Source organism: Hylobates moloch, unplaced genomic scaffold, assembly GCF_009828535.3.
Source record: "Hylobates moloch isolate HMO894 unplaced genomic scaffold, HMol_V3 SCAFFOLD_12, whole genome shotgun sequence".
Classification (NCBI taxonomy): domain Eukaryota; kingdom Metazoa; phylum Chordata; class Mammalia; order Primates; family Hylobatidae; genus Hylobates; species Hylobates moloch.
Genome location: NW_026652287.1, coordinates 50351385 through 50371358, shown reverse-complemented (window position 1 = coordinate 50371358; position 19974 = coordinate 50351385). Strand labels below are relative to the sequence as shown.

At 54.4% G+C, this 19974-nt stretch overlaps 2 protein-coding genes across 3 annotated transcripts; both read right to left on the bottom strand.

Annotated features, from left to right (window-relative positions):
• Positions 1-1153: 1153 nt before the first annotated feature.
• On the bottom strand, positions 1154-12467 carry DDA1 (DET1 and DDB1 associated 1). 2 transcript variants are annotated; one of them, XM_032170084.2, is made up of 5 exons: positions 12350-12467; positions 7875-7955; positions 7589-7640; positions 6024-6085; positions 1154-1907 (listed from the first exon to the last, which is right to left on the bottom strand). In XM_032170084.2, the coding sequence occupies exons 1-5, from the start codon at positions 12350-12352 to the stop codon at positions 1797-1799; spliced, it is 309 nt and encodes a 102-aa protein (XP_032025975.1). In that variant the 5' UTR covers positions 12353-12467; the 3' UTR covers positions 1154-1796. The 2 variants fall into 2 exon arrangements, with proteins under 2 accessions (XP_032025975.1, XP_058281046.1); XM_058425063.1 differs by lacking the exon at positions 12350-12467 and adding an exon at positions 11607-11682 and having other exon boundaries at positions 1569-1907.
• Positions 12468-16896: 4429 nt separating this feature from the next.
• MRPL34 (mitochondrial ribosomal protein L34) lies at positions 16897-18058 on the bottom strand. The gene is made up of 2 exons (XM_032170082.2): positions 17788-18058; positions 16897-17579 (listed from the first exon to the last, which is right to left on the bottom strand). The coding sequence occupies exons 1-2, from the start codon at positions 17850-17852 to the stop codon at positions 17366-17368; spliced, it is 279 nt and encodes a 92-aa protein (XP_032025973.1). The 5' UTR covers positions 17853-18058; the 3' UTR covers positions 16897-17365.
• Between the last annotated feature and the right edge of the window lie 1916 nt (positions 18059-19974).

Below are 19974 nucleotides of genomic sequence, written 5' to 3'. Positions count from 1 at the left end.
TCTCTACGAAAAAATTTTAAAATAGCCAGGCAGCCGGGCGCGGTCACAGCACTTTGGGAGGCCGAGGCAGGCAAAGCACCTGAGGTCAGGAGTTCAAGACCAGCCTGGCCAACATGACAAACGCCATCTCCACTAAAAATAGAAAAATTAGCTGGGTGTAAGGGAGCACGCGTGTAATCCCAGCTACTCAGGAGGCTGAGGTAGGAGAATCGCTTGAATCTGGGAGGCGGAGGTTGTAGTGAGCTGAGATCTTGCCACTGCACTCCAGCCTGGGAGACACAGCGAGACTCCATCTCAGGAAAAAAAAAATTAGCCAGGCATGGTGGTATGTGCCTGTGGTCCCAGCGACTTGGAAGGCTGAGGTGGGAGGAATGCTTGAGGTCGAGGCTGCAGTGAGCTGTGATTACACCACTGCACTCCAGCCTGGGCAACAGTGCAAGACCCCAACTCAAACAAACAAACAAAACAAAATAAACAAAAGAAAACTGAGACCCCCACCACCGCCAGTGGGGGCGATAAGGGGAGAAGCGGTGTTCCCCCAGCCCCAGGCTTAGTGGTCAGGGCCACAAACCTTCTGCCCAGAGCCCGAACACCCCCCACATACCAAAGCTCAACCCCAAACCCAGCCCAGCTGGCAGAGGAGGGGTCCCCATGAGTGGCCATGGCACATGCCAACTGCCAGGTGCCAACCTTCTGTACAGCTCCTCTATGACTCAGCAAGGGTGAGGCCACCACCTAGGACAGCAAGACCAGCCAGATGCCATCTGTACTGTCACCATGCCTCAGGGGAGTGGCAGAGGCCGGAGACCCCAGGCCCCCAGGTGAGGCCGGCCATCTCTGCGGTGGCTGACAGGTGCGCTGCCCTGCTTGGCGGTATCCCAGGCAGGGGGCTGACCCCGCTCCATCCTTGGCACCATGGACCGTCTCTCAGGAATGACCTGTCCTTAGGATCACCTTGACAGGAGAGGCAGAGGGGATGGTCCAGGCAGGTCTTGGCCTTGAACATGGTGGCCTCAGCAAGCCCACGAGAGAATCCAGCCGGTCCTGGGGCCCCTGGCGTGGGGGGCCCTTCTCACTCCTCTTGGTGACAACAGGGATGACTCCCAGGGGCTCCGTCCTCTGCAGCCAAGGTGTGTGGAGCAAAGACGCGAGGTCAAGTAGGAAAGACCCTTTTATTGGGGTGGACATGGAGCACGCGCTAGTCCATGATAAAAATAAAATGACTCAAGAGAAAGATCCCAAGGGCCGACTTCTCCCCAACGTGCGCGCACACTGGGTGAGGTCTGGGCATGGGAGAGTTCCAGGCGGAGCGTGGGACAAGACCGAGTCTCAATGGCCTGGACTGGTGTTGGAGGGGAGAAGGCCACTCGGCTGTCCTGCTGGGTCAGGCCGCCCTGGACCCGCCCCTGTCGCCCTGCCACAGTAAAGCCCCCGCTAGAGACCCTCACAGACACGCTCTGGTCCTATGGATAACTGGGGGCAGGAATCGGGGAACTGGCCCGATGGAAGGCGGGGGTCGGGGGGACAATGTTGTTTTTTTTAAAAAGCATCTACCAACATCATACTACTGGGTCTGATGTCCCCTTTAACCAACGCTTGATACAGGTTACAGCATAAATAAAAACTCAACGAAAATAAATACATCGGCTCCTATGAGGTTGGAAGTGGTGTGGACGCAGGGTGTGGATGGGCCGGCAGGGAGGCGGGCGGGCGGGCGGGGTGCTTACACATGGCGGGCAGGCGGGTGGGCGACCAAGGAGCAGACCTGGCAGGAGGCGCCTGTGGAGTTGAGAGTCTTAAGTGTCCTCGTGCATGTCTGGGCTGTCGGTCCGCGCCACCTTGCGGGGAGGTGCGGAGCTCTCGCCTTCCAGCTCCACTTGCTCCTGGTCTCTCTTCTTGGCAGCGTTCTGGGGGACAGGGAAAAATGAGGGGCTGTGTCTTTTTTTCGGACAGCCTCAACCTTCCAGGATCAAGCAATCCTCCCAGCTCAGCCTCTGGAGTAGCTAGGACTACAGGCACATACCACCACGCTTAATATTTTTACTTTTGGTAGACATGGGGGTTTCACTATGTTGCCCAGCCGGAGGCTGTGAGTCTTCATGTGGGTGAAGCTCTCAGAGTCATAATGCCAGCCCAGGCCCCTGCAGCAGCATCACAGAGGTAGGCCTGGAGTACAGTGGGGGGCCCCGGGGTCCCTGGCTAGGCAGCCCCTCCTACCACCAGGATCTGCCCCGCTAAGCCCTGCCCAGACCCATGGCTGGTGATAGGTGTTTCCTGGTACCTGGAGGAGTCACCCCCACCACGTGCAATGACCCACATAGGGCTGGTTTCTCAAGCACTCAGAGGAGCAATCCACCCAGCCTGGGAATAAAGGGCCTTTGGAAGCCACTGGGGATGCCGCACATCAACGCAAGAGAGCAGCACACATCTGCTTCCCTGCTGTGGAAACCAAGGCTTGCGGGGCAGGAGAAGGGGCGGGGATGGGCCCAGCAGCTTGGATTTTCAGAAGCAGTCACTTTGCCACAGAGTCCCCCGACCTTCCAACTTTGCCCTGCGTAGGTAGGCACCCACTGTTCAATGTTAGGTAAAAAAAAAAAAAACTTGCTGGGCGCGGCGGCACATGCCTGTAATCCCAGCTACTCTGGAGGCTGAGGCAGGAGAATTGCTTGAACCCAAGGGGCAGAGGTTGCAGTGAGCTGAGATCATGCCACTGCACTCACTCCAGCCTGGGCAACAGAGAGACTCCGTCTCCTAAAAAAAAAAAAAAGAAGGCCGGGCGCGGTGGCTCACACCTGTAATCCCAGCCCTTTGGGGGGCCGAGATGGGTGGATCACTTGAAGTCAGGAGTTCAACACTAGCCTGGCCAACACGGAGAAACCCCGTCTCTACTAAAAATACAAAAATTAGACCAGGCATGGCGGCTCACACCTGTAATCCCAGCATGTTGGGAGGCCAAGGCGGGTGGATCACCTGAGGTCAGGAGTTCAAGACAAGTCTGACCAACATGGAGAAACCCCGCCTCTACTAAAAATACAAAGTTCATCAGGCATGGTGGCACATGCCTGTAATCCCAGCTACTCGGGAGGCTGAGGCAGGAGAATTTTTTTTTTTTTTTTTTTTTTGAGACGGAGTCTCGCTCTGCCGCCCAGGCTGGAGTGCAGTGGCACAATCTCGGCTCACTGCAAGCTCCGCGTCCCGGGTTCACGCCATTCTCCTGCCTCAGCCTCTCCGAGTAGCTGGGACTACAGGCGCCCGCCACCACGCCCAGCTAATTTTTTTTTGTATTTTTAGTAGAGACGGGGTTTCACCGTGGTCTCGATCTCCTGACCTCGTGATCCGCCCGCCTCGGCCTCCCAAAGTGCTGGGATTACAAGCGTGAGCCACCGCGCCTGGCCGAGGCAGGAGAATTGCTTGAACCCAGGAGGCGGAGATTACAGTGAGCCAAGATCACGCCATTGCACACCAGCCTGGGCAACAAGAGCAAACCTCCATCTCAAAAAAATAAGTAAATAAAATAAATTAGCTGGGCATGGTGGCGCATGTCTGTAATCCCAGCTACTCAGGAGTCTGAGGCAGGAGAATTGCTTGTACCTGGGAGGCGGAGCCTGGGAGGAGGAGGTTGCAGTGAGCCGAGATCATGCCACTGCACTCCAGCCTGGGTGACTCCAGCCTGGGCGACAGAGCAAGACCTCATCTAGGAAAGGAAAAAGGGAAAACAAAAGGGAAAAAGGGTGGAAGGGCAGGGCAGGGCATGGCAAAAGAAAACGAAAAAGAAAAAGAAGAAAAAATGTCCCGTGTGCAAAGGCAGCCTCTGGGAAGGGAGTTGCGGCACCAGAAGCAGGAGGCAGGAGATGACTCTTCACTGCAACTACACCCTTTTACTTTTATTTTTTAGAGATAGAGTCTGGCTCTGTTGCCCAGACTGGAGTGCAATGGCACGATCATGGTTCACTGCAGTCTCAACCTCCTGGGCTCAAGCGATCCTCCCACCTCAGCCTCCTGAATAGCTGGAATTACAGGAACATGCCACAGCCAGTCAATTTTTTTTTTTTTTTTTTTTTTTTAGTGACGGGTTTTGCTATGTTGCCTAGGCTGGTCTCAAACTCCTGGCCTCAAGCCATCTGCCCGCCTCAGCCTCTCAGGCAGTTCCGGGTGTGAATCACCACACCCAGCCACACCCTCTCATGTTGCCTGGATTTCTTTTTTCTTTTTTTTTTTTGAGATGGAGTCTCACTCTATTGCCCAGGCTGGAGCGCAGTGGCGCAATCTCAGCTCACTGCAAGCTCCACCTCCTGGGTTCACACCACTCTCCCGCCTCAGCCTCCCCGAGTGGCTGGGACTACAGGCACTTGCCACCACGCTGGCTAATTTTTTTGTATTTTTAGTAGAGATGGGGTTTCACCATGTTAGCCAGGATGGTCTCGATCTCCTGACCTCGTGATCTGCCCGACTCGGCCTCCCAAAGTGCTGGGATTACAGGTATGAGCCACCACGCCCAGTCTAGATTTCTTTTTTTCTTGAGACCACCCAGGCTGCAGTGCAGTGGCATGATCTTGGCTCACTGCAATCTCTGCCTGCCAGGTTCAAGTGATTCTTCTGCCTCGGCCTCCGGAGTAGCTGGGATTACAGGCGTGCGCCACTATGCCCAGCTAATTTTTATATTATTAGTAGAGATGGGGTTTCACCATGCTGGCCAGGCTGGTCTCAAACTTCTGACCTCGTGATCCGCCTGCCTAGGCCTCCCAAAGTGCTGGGATTACAGGCGTGAGCCACCACGCCCGGCCTAGATTTTTTTTTTTTTTTTTTGAGACGGAGTCTCGCTCTGTCGCCCAGGCTGAAGTGCAGTGGCGCGATCTCGGCTCACTGCAAGCTCCGCCTCCCGGGTTCACGCCATTCTCCTGCCTCAGCCTCTCCGAGTAGCTGGGACTACAGGCGCCCGCCACCACGCCCGGCTAATTTTTGTGTATTTTTAGTAGAGACGGGGTTTCACCGTGGTCTCGATCTCCTGACCTCGTGATTCGCCCGCCTCGGCCTCCCAAAGTGCTGGGATTACAAGCGTGAGCCACCGCGCCCGGCCCCGGCCTAGATTTTTAATCATGTGTACACATTTCACCATTCAGAAAAGATTTTTTGGTTTTTTTGAGACGGAGTCTCACTCTGTTGCCCAAGCTGGAATGCAGTGGTCCTATCTTGGCTGACTGCAAGCTCCGCCTCCCGGGTTCATGCCATTCTTCTGCCTCACCCTCCCGAGAAGCTGGAACTACAGGTGCCCACCAGCACGCCTGGCTAATTTTTTTTTGTATTTTTTAGTAGAGACAGGGTTTTACTGTGTTAGCCAGGATGGTCTCGATCTCCTGACCTCATGATCTGCCCACCTTGGCCTCCCAAAGTGCTGGGATTACAGGCGTGAGCCACCTCACCCGGCCTTTTTTTATTTTTTTGAGACAGTCTTGCTCTGTCACAAGGCTGGAGTGCAGTGGTGTGATCTCGGCTCACTGCAACCTCCGCCTCCCTGGTTCAAGCGATTCTCCTGCCTCAGCCTCCCGAGTAGCTGGGATTACAGTCACGCACCACCATGCCCAGCTAATTTTTGTATTTTTAGTAAAGACGGGATTTCCCCATGTTGGCCAGGGATGGTCTCGATCTCCTGACCTCATGATCCGCCCGCTTCGGCCTCCCAAAGTGCTGGGACTACAGGCATGAGTCACCACGCTCCGCCTCAGAAAATATTCTATCTAGTTCATACCAATACAGCCTACCTAATGCTAGGGCCATGGAAAGCTGGGCCTGGCGGCTGCTTGGGCCTGGCCTCCGGCCTCCTGAGCACTGGTGTCCTGTGGCCTCTGCACAGCGGTTCCCTCCACTGGAACGCTCTTCCCTCTCCTGGATCGCCCAGGGCACTCCTACCCAGCCCTCAAGGCCCTGCTCCAATCACTAGAGTCCTTCCTGTGCTCAGAAGCCCCTGCCAGGTGCCCCGTCTCTGTCCACCCACAATCCCCGCACCGGAGCCCTGTGGGCCTCACCTTTTTGTCCCATTGCTGATGCAGGTAGCGCAGGAGGATGTTTGTCTTTTCTGTCACGATGACTGAGGAGGAAAAATAGAGAAAGTCGCAGACGCCTCCCCTCCCCAGGCTCCTCCCGTGACACTGCCCTGGGAGGTCTTTTTGGGGCTGGAACTCAGTACCCCCAACTCCAGAGATCTCCAAAAGTCCCATGTTTTTGCTTCTGAGCACACTCGCAGCCACTCCCAGAGGCCTGAGCCAGCTGCTTTCAGGGTCCCTGCTCCCTGCAAGGGATTCCACCCTTGGGTGGGGGACCAAGCCCTGCCACTAAGACTCTCATGCCTATGTTTCTCCCATGCTGACTAGGAGCACATACCACATATCTGCGCCCAGTGACCACACACAGTCCCACCCCACGGCCTCCAGATGGATAAATGCTTTAAGAGCAGGGTCTCACTCTGTCACCCAGGCTGGAATAATCATAGCTCACTGCAGCCTGGAGCTCCTGGGCTCAACTGATTTTCCCACCTGGGACTATAGACGCATGCCACCACGCCCGGCATATATATATATACACACACATATATATATGGTTTTTGGTGAAACGGGGTCTCACTATGTTGCTCAGGCTGGTCTTGAACTTCTGGCCTCAAGCAATCCTCCTGCCTCAGCCTCTCAAAGTGCTGGGATTACAAGTGGGAGCCACCCCACCTGGTGTAGAGTCTTTTTTTTTTTTTTTTTTTGAAGACGGAGTCTCTCACTCTGTCGCCCAGGCTGGAGTGCAGTGGCACAATCTCGGCTCACTGCAAGCTCCGCCTCCTGGGTTCACGCCATTCTCCTGCCTCAGCCTCTCCGAGTAGCTGGGACTACAGGCGCCAGACACCAGGCCCGGCTAATTTTTTGTATTTTTAGTAGAGACGGGGTTTCATCATGGTCTCAATCTCCTGACCTCGTGATACGCCCGCCTCGGCCTCCCAAAGTGCTGGGATTACAAGCGTGAGCCACCGCGCCCGGCCGTGGAGTCTTTTTAAACAGTTAAACTAAGACAGCAGGACCAAGTCCTCCTGTGCTGTGGGCCCCTTCGCCTGGAACCCCTTCCCGTCACTGCCACCCAGGCTTGGCTGGATCCCCAGCCCAGGCCCCTGTAGCCCTCTGCTGCCTCTCTGCCCAATAGTACTTGTCTTAGAACCAGAGTTCTTGCCTGACCTCATCTGACAGGGAGGGGAAGGGGCCAGTGAGTGGCAGATGAGGGACAACTTGGGGGTCCCTTTGAGCTGGCTGTGGATCCCAGTGTGTCCCAATCAAGAGATACCTGGGGAAAGCCAGGTTTCTGGCTGTCCCCAGGGGCTGGGAGTGGACAGGCATCCACATGTGCATCCCCAGGCTGAAGCCCCCACGGTCCCCCTCCTGCACCTCCCTGGAGGCCCTCCCCGACTTAACTGGATTCAGTAGCCAGCATGTGAACCCGAGCCAAGTCTGTCTATGGCCTGGGCCAGGGATGAAGATAACCTCCTCGTGCCACGCTGCAGTCACCAAACCCCACCCCTCAGCAACCAGAATGGGACAGACTGACAGCGGCCACTTACTCTGTTCAGACGGGTACTCTCGGGTGGGCAGGTAGACTGAGGGCCGTCGGTTCTGTAGGAGGGTTGAGAAGGGGTGGGTTAGGAGAGCGCATGGGCCTGGGGTCTCCTCATCCCTCCACTCAGCACCCACCCTTCAGTGCAGATTGGAAGACACTCAAGAATGTGGATGGGGCTGGGCTTGAAGATCGGCCTCTGTTCCTGCCAAGACCCCAATTGGGGGACACAAGCCGCCCCCAGGCCCCCTGGAAGCGCCCAATCCCTCCCAGCCCCAGGAACATGCACTCACCGAGGCTTTGCACACAGAGTCCGCGTGAAATCGACTAAAATTGCTTTTGTTGTAGACAGGCAGTCCTTTCAAAAAATCTGCCTAGAAGACATGGAAGATGGCACATGAGAAACCAGGCAAGGGCCGGCTCATCCCCGGAGCACCTGCAGGGTGACTGCTGGGTTCCTTCTTCCCACTATTCTTTGTAGTTCAAGTTTTCCAGAACACACCCTTGAGCTGGCTGCTGGATACACTGCCGGGACCAGAGAAAAGTAACCAAGCCAGGCTATGTGCACGTCCCCCACGGGATCCTCATGACAGCCCTCTAACTAGGTAAGAGGTGGGGAAATCGAGGCTGCAAGAGAACAGGCCACTGGTTAAAAGTCCTACCGCAGTGGGCTCACGCCTGAAATCCCAGCACTTTGGGAGGCCGAGGAGGGTAGATCATCTGCAGTCAGGAGTTTGAGACCAGCCTGGCCAACATGGCAAAACCTCATCTCTACTAAAAATATAAAAATTAGCCAGGCGTGGTGGTGCACGCCTATGATCCCAGCTACTCAGGAGGCTGAGGCTGGGGAATTGCTTGAACTCAGGAGGCAGAGGTTGCAGTGAGCAGAGATCATGGCCCTGCATTTCAGCCTGGGTGACAGAACCAGACTCTGTCTCAAAAAAAAAAAAAAAAAAAGCCATTTTCAATCCAACCCTGTGAGTGAGGTCTGGAGTGGGCCAGTGGTGGGACTGTCTGCTGCGAGTCTCCCCACATAGCTTGCCCTGAACGGGGCCCTCCTGAGCTCACTATGTATGATCTGCTGACCCAACAAGGCAGGAGGTAGTGTCTCCCTATCAAAGGCAAGGACATCGAGGCAGAGAGGTCACCCGGTCTCAATCAGAAAACCAGGGGGCTGATTTGAACCCACATATACCCCACCTCGGAAGTCAAGCTCCTTCTCTTTATCACATGCCTGAAAAGCAAGGGCCAGAGCCCCTGCAGGCTACAGACCTGGAAGGGAGGGCCATCCCCTGATGCCTGAGGCCCAAGAGAGCTGCCCTGGGAGAAGCTGCTGTTCAGACAATTTCCCACCACCCTCTGGGACAGGCAGGAACAGCAGTGTCACCAATTCTATGACATCTGGCCCCTCCTCTGCTGGTCCCTCTTGAGAAGCCAGAATGTGGCTGGGTGGGCCTCCCCCTCCCACCCGGGAGGCAGCCATCACATCTGGATGACCTACTGCCCCAGGACCAGTTCAAAGTCCCTCAAACCTGCCTTCCCTCCCACCCTAGGATGCCAGCCTCAGCTCAGCACCCGGCTCTGGGGCCAGCTTCATTCATTCAGCAAGGTCTTCTGGGGCCCTAGCAGGCACCAGGGCACTGGACTGAGCCACCATGGATGCGCGCCTGGCCTTGGGATGGTGTGGGGCAAAGAGCTGCACAGTGCACAGGAAGCGGCTGCAGGACAGGGTGCCTCGAGGGCGCAGTGTGAGGTGCAGGGCAGAGCTCTGGCCCATTTGGGGGATAAGGGGTTGCTGCCCAGACGCAGGGATGCAGGCACTGAGACCTGAAGGGTGAGGAAGGGTCCCTGTCCCCCTTTGCAGCCCTGGCCCAGCTTGCCCCTGCTGGACTCCCATCACACACACCCTCTGCCACACACACCCTCTAGGAATGCCCCTCATGCCTCCATGTGGCAAATACCGGCTAACCTCCCCACCAGCTCCAACCCCCTCCCTGGTCCCTTTGCTCCCCCGACACTTCGGGAGCCTCTCCCAGAGCGTCCCTCACACCCCGGCGAGGTCATCTGTTTACACGTCCACCTCCCTGGCTGGACTGGTACCTCCCCGAGGGCAGAGGACAGGACAGGGCTGACTCAACCCTGGCCGGGCTCGAATGGGGCCCGGTGGCTGAGTGGCGAGAGATGCAGGTACCCTAGGCGTTCTGCTCTCAGTCCTGGCTCAGCCCGTCCCTGGTTGTGTGACCTGGGACAAGGGACCTCCCAGCCTCTGGGCCTCCCTGTGAAGAGAGGCATTCCAACAGGGCCACCTCCCAGGGTTACTCTGAGTCATAAGACAACAAGGGGAATGCTTTGCACGGAGCTCCCTCGGGGGCAGCCTTTAGGATCAACATGTCTGTGTTGCACAAATGAATGAAGGCAGGGTATGTGCAGCCTTCCTGTCATGCTAAGCTGGAAAACAAGGCCTTGAGATATGGGGGGCAGGGGGTGGGGGAGGCCTCATCCCAGACAAATGCCAGCCATGGTTGGGCCCTGGAGCCATCCATTACCTCAGCAGACACGCACTAGACACCCGTGTGCCAGTCCCACTGCAGGTAGCCTGCCAGGGACCCAACAAAGAGATGAGAAAGAGAAGCAGTGCACTAATAGCAGAGAACTGGGGGCCCCCTAAAGTCTGGAAGGGCCTCGATCACAGGAGGAAGAGTGTTCTGAGCAGAAAGAGCAGCAGGTGTAAAGGCCCTGGGGTAGCAGGAACCTGGAGTGTGAGGAAGTGAAAACAAGGCCAGGGTGGCTGAAGCTCACAGACAGAGTGGAGATTAGGTCACAGAGGTGGCCAGGGGCCTCAGGATGAGGAGGGGAGCCACCAGGGTTCCTGGAGTATTTTGTAGGCTAAAAAGTGGTATTATTTGATGCACATCTTTAAAAGCTCCTTCTGGCTGGGCGCAGTGGCTCACATCTGTACTCCCAGCACTTTGGGAGGCTGAAGTGGGTGGATCACAAGGTCAGGAGTTCAAGATCACCCTGGCCAATATGGCGAAACCGTCTCTACTAAAAATACAAAAATTAGCTGGGCGTGGTGGTGGGCGCCTGTAGTCCCAGCTACTTGGGAGGCTGAGGCAGGAGAATGGCTTGAACCCAGGAGGTGGAGGCTGCACTGAGCCGAGATCATGCCACTGCACTCCAGCCTGGGCGACAGAGCAAGACTCCATCTCAAAAAAAAAAAAGCTCCTTCTCAGGCCCCATGCAGTGCCTCACACCTGTAATACCAGCACTTTGGGAGGCTGAGGCAGGATCACTTGAGCCCAAGACTTTGAGACCAGCCTGGGCAACATAGGGAGTCCCCATCTCTCCAAAAAGTACAAAAATGAGCCAGGTGGGAGGATCTCTTGAGCCTGGAAAGTGGAGACTGCAGTGAGCTGTGATCACACACTGCACTCCAGCCTGGGCGCCAGAGTGAAAATCTGACTCCAAAAAAAAAGTTCCTTCTGGTTCAGGTGAATTATGAACGGCCAAAGGGATAAGAGCAAGGCTAGGAGACCAGGGAAGAGGCTGGGACAGATATGCAGGTGGGAGGTGGCAGTACCTGCAACAGGGTGTGAAGCCATGGATGAATTCAGGTGTGTTCGGAAGGCAGAGCCAATCTAATCCACTTATGATTGGCTGTAGGGATGAGACTGTACCAAGGTATCAAGGACAACACCCAGGCTTGGGGACCCGCACACTAGGAACCCACCTTCCCATTTCCTTCCTGAAAGGGAGTCTTCCTTTCATCCCCACCACATCCCAAGGACTGTGGATTGTGGGCTGGGACTCTGGGTCAGGGGACAAAGGAGACTTGAGGTATCTTGACCAAGCTTCCCATCACCCTTCCCAGCCCTGAGGATGCCAACTAGTGGGGGTTGGGGAGAGGCTTTAGCTCCACTCTGAGGGTGGGTCACCATCCCGCTTTTCAGGTGGGGAGACTGAACCCCGAAAAACCACCAGACCCAAATTCCAGGATGACTGAGGAACCCCGAAGGAATTTCAACCTTCCAACAGCCAGGTGGGGACGATCCACACTTCATGATGAGGGGACAGCTGGAAGAGAACGTCACTGGCCTCGAGTCACCCAGCTCATCTGTTGAGCATTCACTATCCTGAGTCCTTTACGATGTCAGTTACCTAAATTGTCACCACCCTAAGAGGTTCAGACTACTGCTACCCTCATTTGACAGGGACAATCCATGCGGATCGGAGATAAAAGTTTTTCATTCTTAGAGGCGGATAAGGGCCCAGAATGGCGGAGGTGGGGTCAGGGCCCGGGGGACCGGGACAGTCGGCGATGTCGCACTTCCTTTGGCGACAAAGCCCTGCATATCGCCGTGCCAAGCCCCCTCCCCCGCCCCGGGGCCCAGGTCGGCCTCCCAAATTCTCCTGAACCGAACAGATCCAGGCCCGGCGCGCTGAGAACGAGGCCAGACCAGGGGGTCTTACGGGACCCCATCCCTACCCCAGACGATTTCCGGGGGGAGCCGCAACCCGGAAATGAATGAGTTGTCAGGGCCTGGTATCCTGGATGGGGTCAGGGGTCGGAGAAGGAGTGGCAGTGGGATCAGCAGGAAGGTCTCGGTAGGGTCCGGGGTTCGAAGGTCACAGGTGAGTGGGAGGGGCGGGCCGGACCTCAGGGGACCGGGCAGAACAGAGAGGGGCCTGGGGGATACTAGAGGTGGGTGGGTCCACGGCGCCATTTTGTCGAGCAGAGGGGGAGTAGGGGCCTGGAGGCCATCCTCACCATCTTCTGTTTCCTCCGTCGCCGCCTCGGCCGCCGCCTCAGCCTCCACCGCCGCCACCACAGCCGCCTTCTTAGCCGCCGCCTCACAGTAACTTCCAGCCACGGCACAGCCCACACTGATGGCGCCACCACCCCCCCGTCATTGGTGCTCACCCTAGCCCCGCCCCCACATAGGAGAGTTTGCACGCTTCCATTGGCCGCATCCAGCTAACTCATGCGCCCATTGGTTGCCACGCCTCCTCCCATTGTGGTCACGTTTGGTTGAAGAAGCAAAGCCCCGCCCGGTACTTGGAAGCAATGGAAAGTGAGATCCGGAAGTGGGCGGAAGCCTCGGCCGCGAAGTCTCTTGGGAGCTGTAGTTTACAACTCCGCGAGGCTCTCTAGAGCTTTTGTGTGTCTGTGTGTTTTTAAGATGCGCGGAGCGTTCAAGATGGATTAAAGACTTACATGTTAGACCTAAAACCATAAAAACCTAGAAGAAAACCTAGGCATTACCATTCAAGACATAGGCATGGTCAAGGACTTCATGTCTAAAACACCAAAAGCAAAGGCAACAAAAGCCAAAATTGACGAATGGGATCAATTAAACTAAAGAGCTTCTGCACAGCAAAAGAAACTACCATCAGAGTGAACAGGCAACCTACAAGATGGGAGAAAATTTTTGCAACCTACTCATCTGACAAAGGGCTAATATCCAGAATCTACAATGAACTCAAACAAATTTACAAGAAAAAAACAAACAACCCCATCAAAAAGTGGACGAAGGACATGAACAGACACTTCTCAAAAGAAGACATTTATGCAGCCAAAAAACACATGAAAAAATGGTCATCATCACTGGCCATCAGAGAAATGCAAATCAAAACCACAATGAGATACCATCTCACACCAGTTAGAATGGCGATCATTAAAAAGTCAGGAAACAACAGGTGCTGGAGAGGATGTGGAGAAATAGGAACACTTTTACACTGTTGATGGGACTGTAAACTAGTTCAACCATTGTGGAAGTCAGTGTGGCGATTCCTCAGGGATCTAGAACTAGAAATACCATTTGACCCAGCCATCCCCTTACTGGGTACATACTCAAAGGACTATAAATCATGCTGCTATAAAGACACATGGACACGTACGTTTATTGTGGCACTATTCATAATAGCAAAGACTTGGAACCAACCCAAATGTCCAACAACGATAGACTGGATTAAGAAAATGTGGCACATATACACCATGGAATATTATGCAGCCATAAAAAATGATGAGTTCATGTCCTTTGTAGGGACATGGATGAAACTGGAAATCATCATTCTCAGCAAACTATTGCAAGGACAAAAAACCAAACACCACATGTTCTCACTCACAGGTGGGAATTGAACAATGAGAACACATGGACACAGGAAGGGGAACATCACACTCCGGGGACTGTTGTGGGGTGGGGGGGGGGGGGGGAGGGATAGCATTAGGAGATATACCTAATGCTAAATGACGAGTTAATGGGTGCAGCACACCACAACATGGCACATGGATACATATGTAACAAACCTGCACATTGTGCACATGTACCCTAAAACTTAAAGTATAATAATCATAAAATAAAATAAAATAATTTAAAAAAAGAAATTAAATAAACAAAATAATTAAAAGATAAAAAAAAAAAAAGGATGCGCGGCGCGGCCGGGTGCAGTGGCTCACTCCTGTAATCCTAGCACTTTGGGAGGCCGAGGCGGGTAGATCGCCTGAGGTCAGGAGTTCGAGACCAGCCTGGCCAACATGGTGAAACCCCATCTCTGCGCCTGTAATTCCAGCTACTTGGGAGGCTGAGGCAGGAGAATCACTTGAACCCCGGAGGCGGAGGTTGCAGTGAGCCGAGATCACGCCATTGCACTCCAGCCTGGGCAACAAGAGAGAAAATCAGTCTCAAAAATAAAATGAAATAAAAAGCCAGCCGGGCGCAGTGGCTCATGCCTGTAATCCCAGCACTTTGGGAGGCCGACGTGGGCAGATCACGAGGTCAGGAGATCGAGACCGTCCTGGCTAACACGGTGAAACCACATCTCTACTAAAAATACAAAATATTAGCCGGGCATGGTGGCGGGCGCCTGTAGTCCCAGCTACTCAGGAGGCCAAGGCAGGACAACGGCGTGAACCCGTGAGTGAGGCGGAGCTTGCAGTGAGCCGAGATCGCGCCTCTGCACTCCAGCCTGGGCGACAGAGCAAGACTCTGTCTCAAAAAAAAAAAAAAAAAAAAGCGGGGCATGGTGGCTCACGCCTGTAATCCCAGCACTTTGGGAAGCCGAAGCAGGCGTATCACGAGGTCAGGAGTTCGAGACCAGCCTGGCCAACATGGTGAAATCCCATCTCTACTAAAATACAAAAATTAGCCGGGCGTGGTGGTGGGCGCCCATAATCCCAGCTACTCGAGAGGCTGAGACAGGAGAATCGCTTAAAACCAGAAGGCGGAGGTGTCAGTCAGCCGAGATTAAGCCACTGCAGTCCAGCCTGGGCAACAAGAGCTAAACTCCGTCTCAAAAGAAAAAAAAAAAAAAAAGACACAGGGGGTCTCGCTATGTTTCCCAAGCTGGTCTCAAACTTCTGGCCTCAAGCAATCCTCCAGACTTGGCTTCCCAAAGTTCTGGGAGCCATCGTGCCGGCATCTTCTTGTGTTTATTACATTTTTAAAGCAGCCCTAGAAGATAAGAACCATAACACTCCCTATCTCCTCCTCAAGACCGTCTTGCTCAAACACCTCCCGTAACTCCCTAGTATTCAATCCCACCTCCTTGACCCCATTTATGGGCACCTGCGGTCTTCATTGCCCACCTGTGTCCTCACCTCTAACCAATTCCTTCTGTGTCTGGGCTCTCCCAGACCTTGCCATTTCCTGCAAGACTTCCCTGACTGCAATCTTCAAAAAGGCAAGTCAGGTACCTTCACTGAGGTCCTACAGCCCTCACAATACCCCTCCCAGCCCTGACACCTCTGTGTCCAAACTGCCTTCCTGACTTCCAGGGTAAAGAATGGGCACCCAGCACATAGCAATTGCACAGTGAAGTTGCTAAGTGGAAGCTACTTAAGTAAGTATTATTACTCCAACAGCAACAGAGCAGAGGAGAAACCAGCACTGCATTTTATGGGCGACAAATGCACCTCACAGTGTTAAATTCTTGCTCAAAATCAAACATCCCCAAGGGGCAGGTGGAAGATTCAAACTCCTTACAGGCTGGAGTTCGAGACCAGCCTGGCCAACATGGTGAAACTCCCCTCTACTAAAAATACATAAATTAGCTGGGCATGGTGGCACGCGCCTGTAATCCCAGCTACTCGGGAGGCTGAGGCATCAGAATTGCTCGAACCCAGGAGGTGGAGGTTGCAGTGAGCAGGGATCCGACAACTGCACTCCAGCCTGGGCGACACAGTGAGACCCTGTTTCAAAAACAAACACCCCCCCACACACACACAGCTTTCCACCAGCCTTCCTAGACCTATAAAATCTATGACCCAGGCTGGGCATGACGGCTCACACCTGTAATCCCAGCACTTTGGGAGGCCGAGGCAGGCAGATCACCTGAGGTCTGGAGTTCGAGACCAGCCTGGCCGACATGGTTGAAACCCTGTCTCTACTAAAAATACAAAAATTAGCCAGGTGTGGTGGTGGGCGCCTATAATCCCAGCTATTCTGGAGGCTGAGGCAGGAGATTGCTTGAACGCGGGAGAGGGAGTTTGCAGTGAGCCGAGATCTTGCCACTGCACTCCAGCCTGGGGGACAGAGCGAGACTCTGTATCAGAAAAAAAAAAAAAAAAACTCTGGGCGCAGTGGCTCATGCCTGTAATCCCAGAATTTGGGGAGGCAGAGAAGGGCAGATCACCTGAGGTCGGAAGCTTGAGACCAGCCTGACCAACATGGAGAAACCCCATCTCTACTAAAAATACAAAATTAGCCGGGCGTGGTGGCACATGCCTGTAATCTCAGCTACTCGGGAGGCTGAGTCATGAGAATCGCTTGAACCCAGGAGGCAGAGGTTGCAATGAGCCGAGATTGCACCATTGCACTCCAGCCTGCCTGGGCAACAAGAATGAAACTCCGTCTCAAAAAAAAAAGGCAGGCACGGTGGCTCACGCCTGTAATCCCAGCACTTTGGGAGGCTGAGGCGGGTGGATCATTACCTGAGGTCAGGAGTTTGAGACCAGCCTGGTCCACATGCTGAAATCCCGTCTCTACTAAAAACACAAAAATTAGGCCAGGCGCAGTGGCTCACGCCTGTAATCCCAGCACTTTTTGAGAGGCCAAGGCAGGTGGATCACCTGAGGTCGGGAGTTTGAGACCAACCTGACCAACATGGAGAAACCCCTCTCTACTAAAAATACAAAATTAGCCGGGCATGGTGGCACATGCCTGTAATCCCAGCTACTCGGGAGGCTGAGGCAGGAGAATCGCTTGAACGCACAAGGCGGAGGTTTTAATGAGCCGAGATCGCCCCATTGCACTCCAACCTGGGCAACAAAAGGGAAACTCTGTCTCAAAAAAAAAAAAGAGTTATGACACATATAAGGCAAGTGGAACTTTGAACATTTATTACACGTTTAATAATATTTCAAAATTATTGATAATTCTTTTGGATGTAATAAGCTTTGTAATTATCTTTTAATGAGCTCTCATCTTGGAGAGATACATTCTGAAATATTTACAGAAGAAATAATCCGATGCCTGAGATCAGCTTCAAAAGAACTCAGGATGGGGCAGGGACGGGTTGTAGGTAATCGGTAGTCAGGGCTGTGTACTGGGTACACGGATGTTCGTTGTACTGTTCTTTGATCTGTTGCGCAGGTTCGAAATGCTTCCTAATTCAAAAGCCTAAAAAGGGACTTGGCAAGCTCCCACACAGACTTCAACCCCACAATATGGAGAGCACTCAGGTCCGAGGCGTTCCTGCTCCCCAGCTCCCTGCAAAAATAGCGCCAGGCAAGGTCCGAAGCGAGGGCGATGCTTCCATGGGGGTCCCGCCGACTGCGTCGCGATCCTCAATGGCTCAGCGACTTACGGCCCTTGAGCATTCGGCGAAGGATGACCTGGACGCCGGCGGGCGTGCTCAGACGCCGGACCCAGCCGTGCTTGTTCTTGCGTTTGATGTTGCTCGGCTGATACTCGTTCCCGCGAGCCTTGCCCCGGGCCTGCTGGGGGGTGGGGAGGCCCCAGGCGTCCGGGAACCCCAGCCAGGCCCGGGGCTGGAGCCACCTGCGTGGGTAGAGGGACGGCGAGAAAGGTCAGACGGGGCGCTGGGTGACCTCGGCGCTCAACCTCTCTGAGCCTCGGCTCCTGGAGACAGAGCCTGGCTGCAAAATGCGCAAGGCACGGGCAGGTCACGCGGGCAGTGAACAGTGGCGCCAGCCTCCGAAGCCGCCCTTATTCCCAGATTTGGGGAAGGGTCCCCCTGAGGACTTACCTGCCACCCAGCAACGCTGCCGACCTACTCGTGGGGCCCAACAGGGATCCAGTCAAGACAGCCATGTCCGCAGTGGGTCCCGCAGTCACGGCCGCGGGCGATTCCGGAGCCCAGAGGCGCCTCAGCCCTGGAACAAAGGATTATGGGAAATGTAGTTTCTCCTAACGTGCAAAAAACAGGCCGTTGGGGAAAACCCTGAAGTTGTAGTTCTACGCCTGCGCAACAGAGGCGCGCCGGTCTACATCTGCGGGGCACAGGGTTGTTCTTCATACAAACCAACAGGTAGCCGGCGAATGGCGCCTTCTCAGCACGCGCGTGCGCACAAGGCATTATCTCCCGCGGTCAGCTGGGAGCTTAGCTGTACTTATCTCTGCTGTTGACCGGCAGAGGGTGCCCCGCGGTGGCCGGGCGCAGCTGGTGGCAGCTGCAGGAAGCGGCTGGTTGGTCTTCCCACCCACAGCGGGAGCTGGGCAGATGGCACACAGCTGGCTGGCAGCTTGTCCTGGCTGGCAGCTTGTCCTGGCTGGCAGCTTGTCCTGGCTGCAGCCAAGTCTCCGCCTCTTGGCAGGAAGCCGAGGAGGCCTGAGTTCAAGCTCGCTGGGTGTCCTTGGGGTGGTCCCTGCGCCTCTCTGGGCTTTCTCAATCTGTAAACTCATGGATTGCAAGTTTGTCTTTGGCAATCTTGCCCCCATTTCGGGCCCTAGAAGAATTTTCCTCTGTTGTTAGAACCAAAAAAAAAAAGGAAGAAAAATTTTCTGATACTCAGATCTGAACCCCTCCCCTACTCACACACTATCCTTGGCTCCCCATTTCCCCAGGTAAAACCTGCTCAGCCCTTCCATCAGGCATGCAACACCCTCTACACACACCATCTTACATTTCAGCCACACCCTCCTCTCTGCCTGGTGTTCCCCTATCCGCCCTTTAAAAATCCTTTCCTCGCCTCCAAGGGCTGAGTGAGGTGTGGCTCATGCCTGTAATTCCAGCATTTTGGGAGGCTGAGGAGGGAGGATCCCTTGGGGCCAGGAGTTTGAGACCAGCCTGGGGACATGGTAGCAAACACCTATAGTCTCAAGTACTCGAAGGTGAGGTGGGAGGATTCCCTGAACCCAGGAGATCCGGGCTGTAGTGAGCAAGGACAGCGCCAATGCACTCCAGCCTGGGCAACGGAGTGAGAGCCTTTCTCAAAAAAAAAAAGGAGTCAAGGAGCCCCCAAGTTCAAGGGCTCCTCAAGGGCCAGGGGCCTGGGGCTGTATCCCTACAAGTGCCAGCTTGGGGTTCATACAGAGAGGTGTTTGCTAAATGAATAAACTGGATAGTCTCCCAGAAGTGCCCTTAGTGGGCAAGAGTAGGTGTCTGGACGGAATCCAGCTCTGGCAGCAAATTCCAGGGGATGGGAGTGGCCAAGCAGCAAGGAGCATTTAACCCCTCGTCCTCCGAAGCCCATCCTACCTGTAGCATCGTTTAGCAAAACATCACCACTATAATAATGCCCATAATATATGGAGCATTTGTTATATGCATGACACTATGATGAGTGCTTTACCTGCGTAGCAAACTTATGAGAGGATTAATTTCATAGAGAAATAAACGGAGGCTCAGGAAAGTGAAGTAACTTGCCCAAGGTCACACATCAGCAAAGGGCAGAGGCTGGATTTGAGACCTGAGCTCTCCTGAGGGCCTACCATGGCCCCGCCGGTACCACAGAGCTGGGATGCCTGCCTCTTGCTATCAGCCCTCCTCAGAACCATGGCAGCCATAGGTTAAATCAGCTGATTATGAAATTCAAACTCCCTAATTACCCACAGCTCCAAGACTTTCCTTGAAAGCTTTAGAGAAGCCTGTCACGATGGCTCACGCCAGTGATCTCAGCCCTTTGGGAGGCCGTAGGCGAGAGGATTGCTTGATGCCCAGAGTTCGAGACCAGTCTGGGCAACATATCGAGGCCTCGTCCCTACCAAAAAAAAAGGGGGGGGGCAGGGGTGGGGGTGGGGGAGGTTAGCAAATAATGGTTCCCAGGGCTTGGAATCACACAGCCTTGGGTTCAAGTCCCAGGTTTGCTGCTTGCTTGATTTATGCTCTTGTGCCCTTTATGAGCCTCAGTTTCCCCACCGGAGATTGGAAAAAGATCTTGGAGTCTCTGCTTCTAGAACGGAAAGGTCAATACAGAGAGAAGAGTATGGGGGC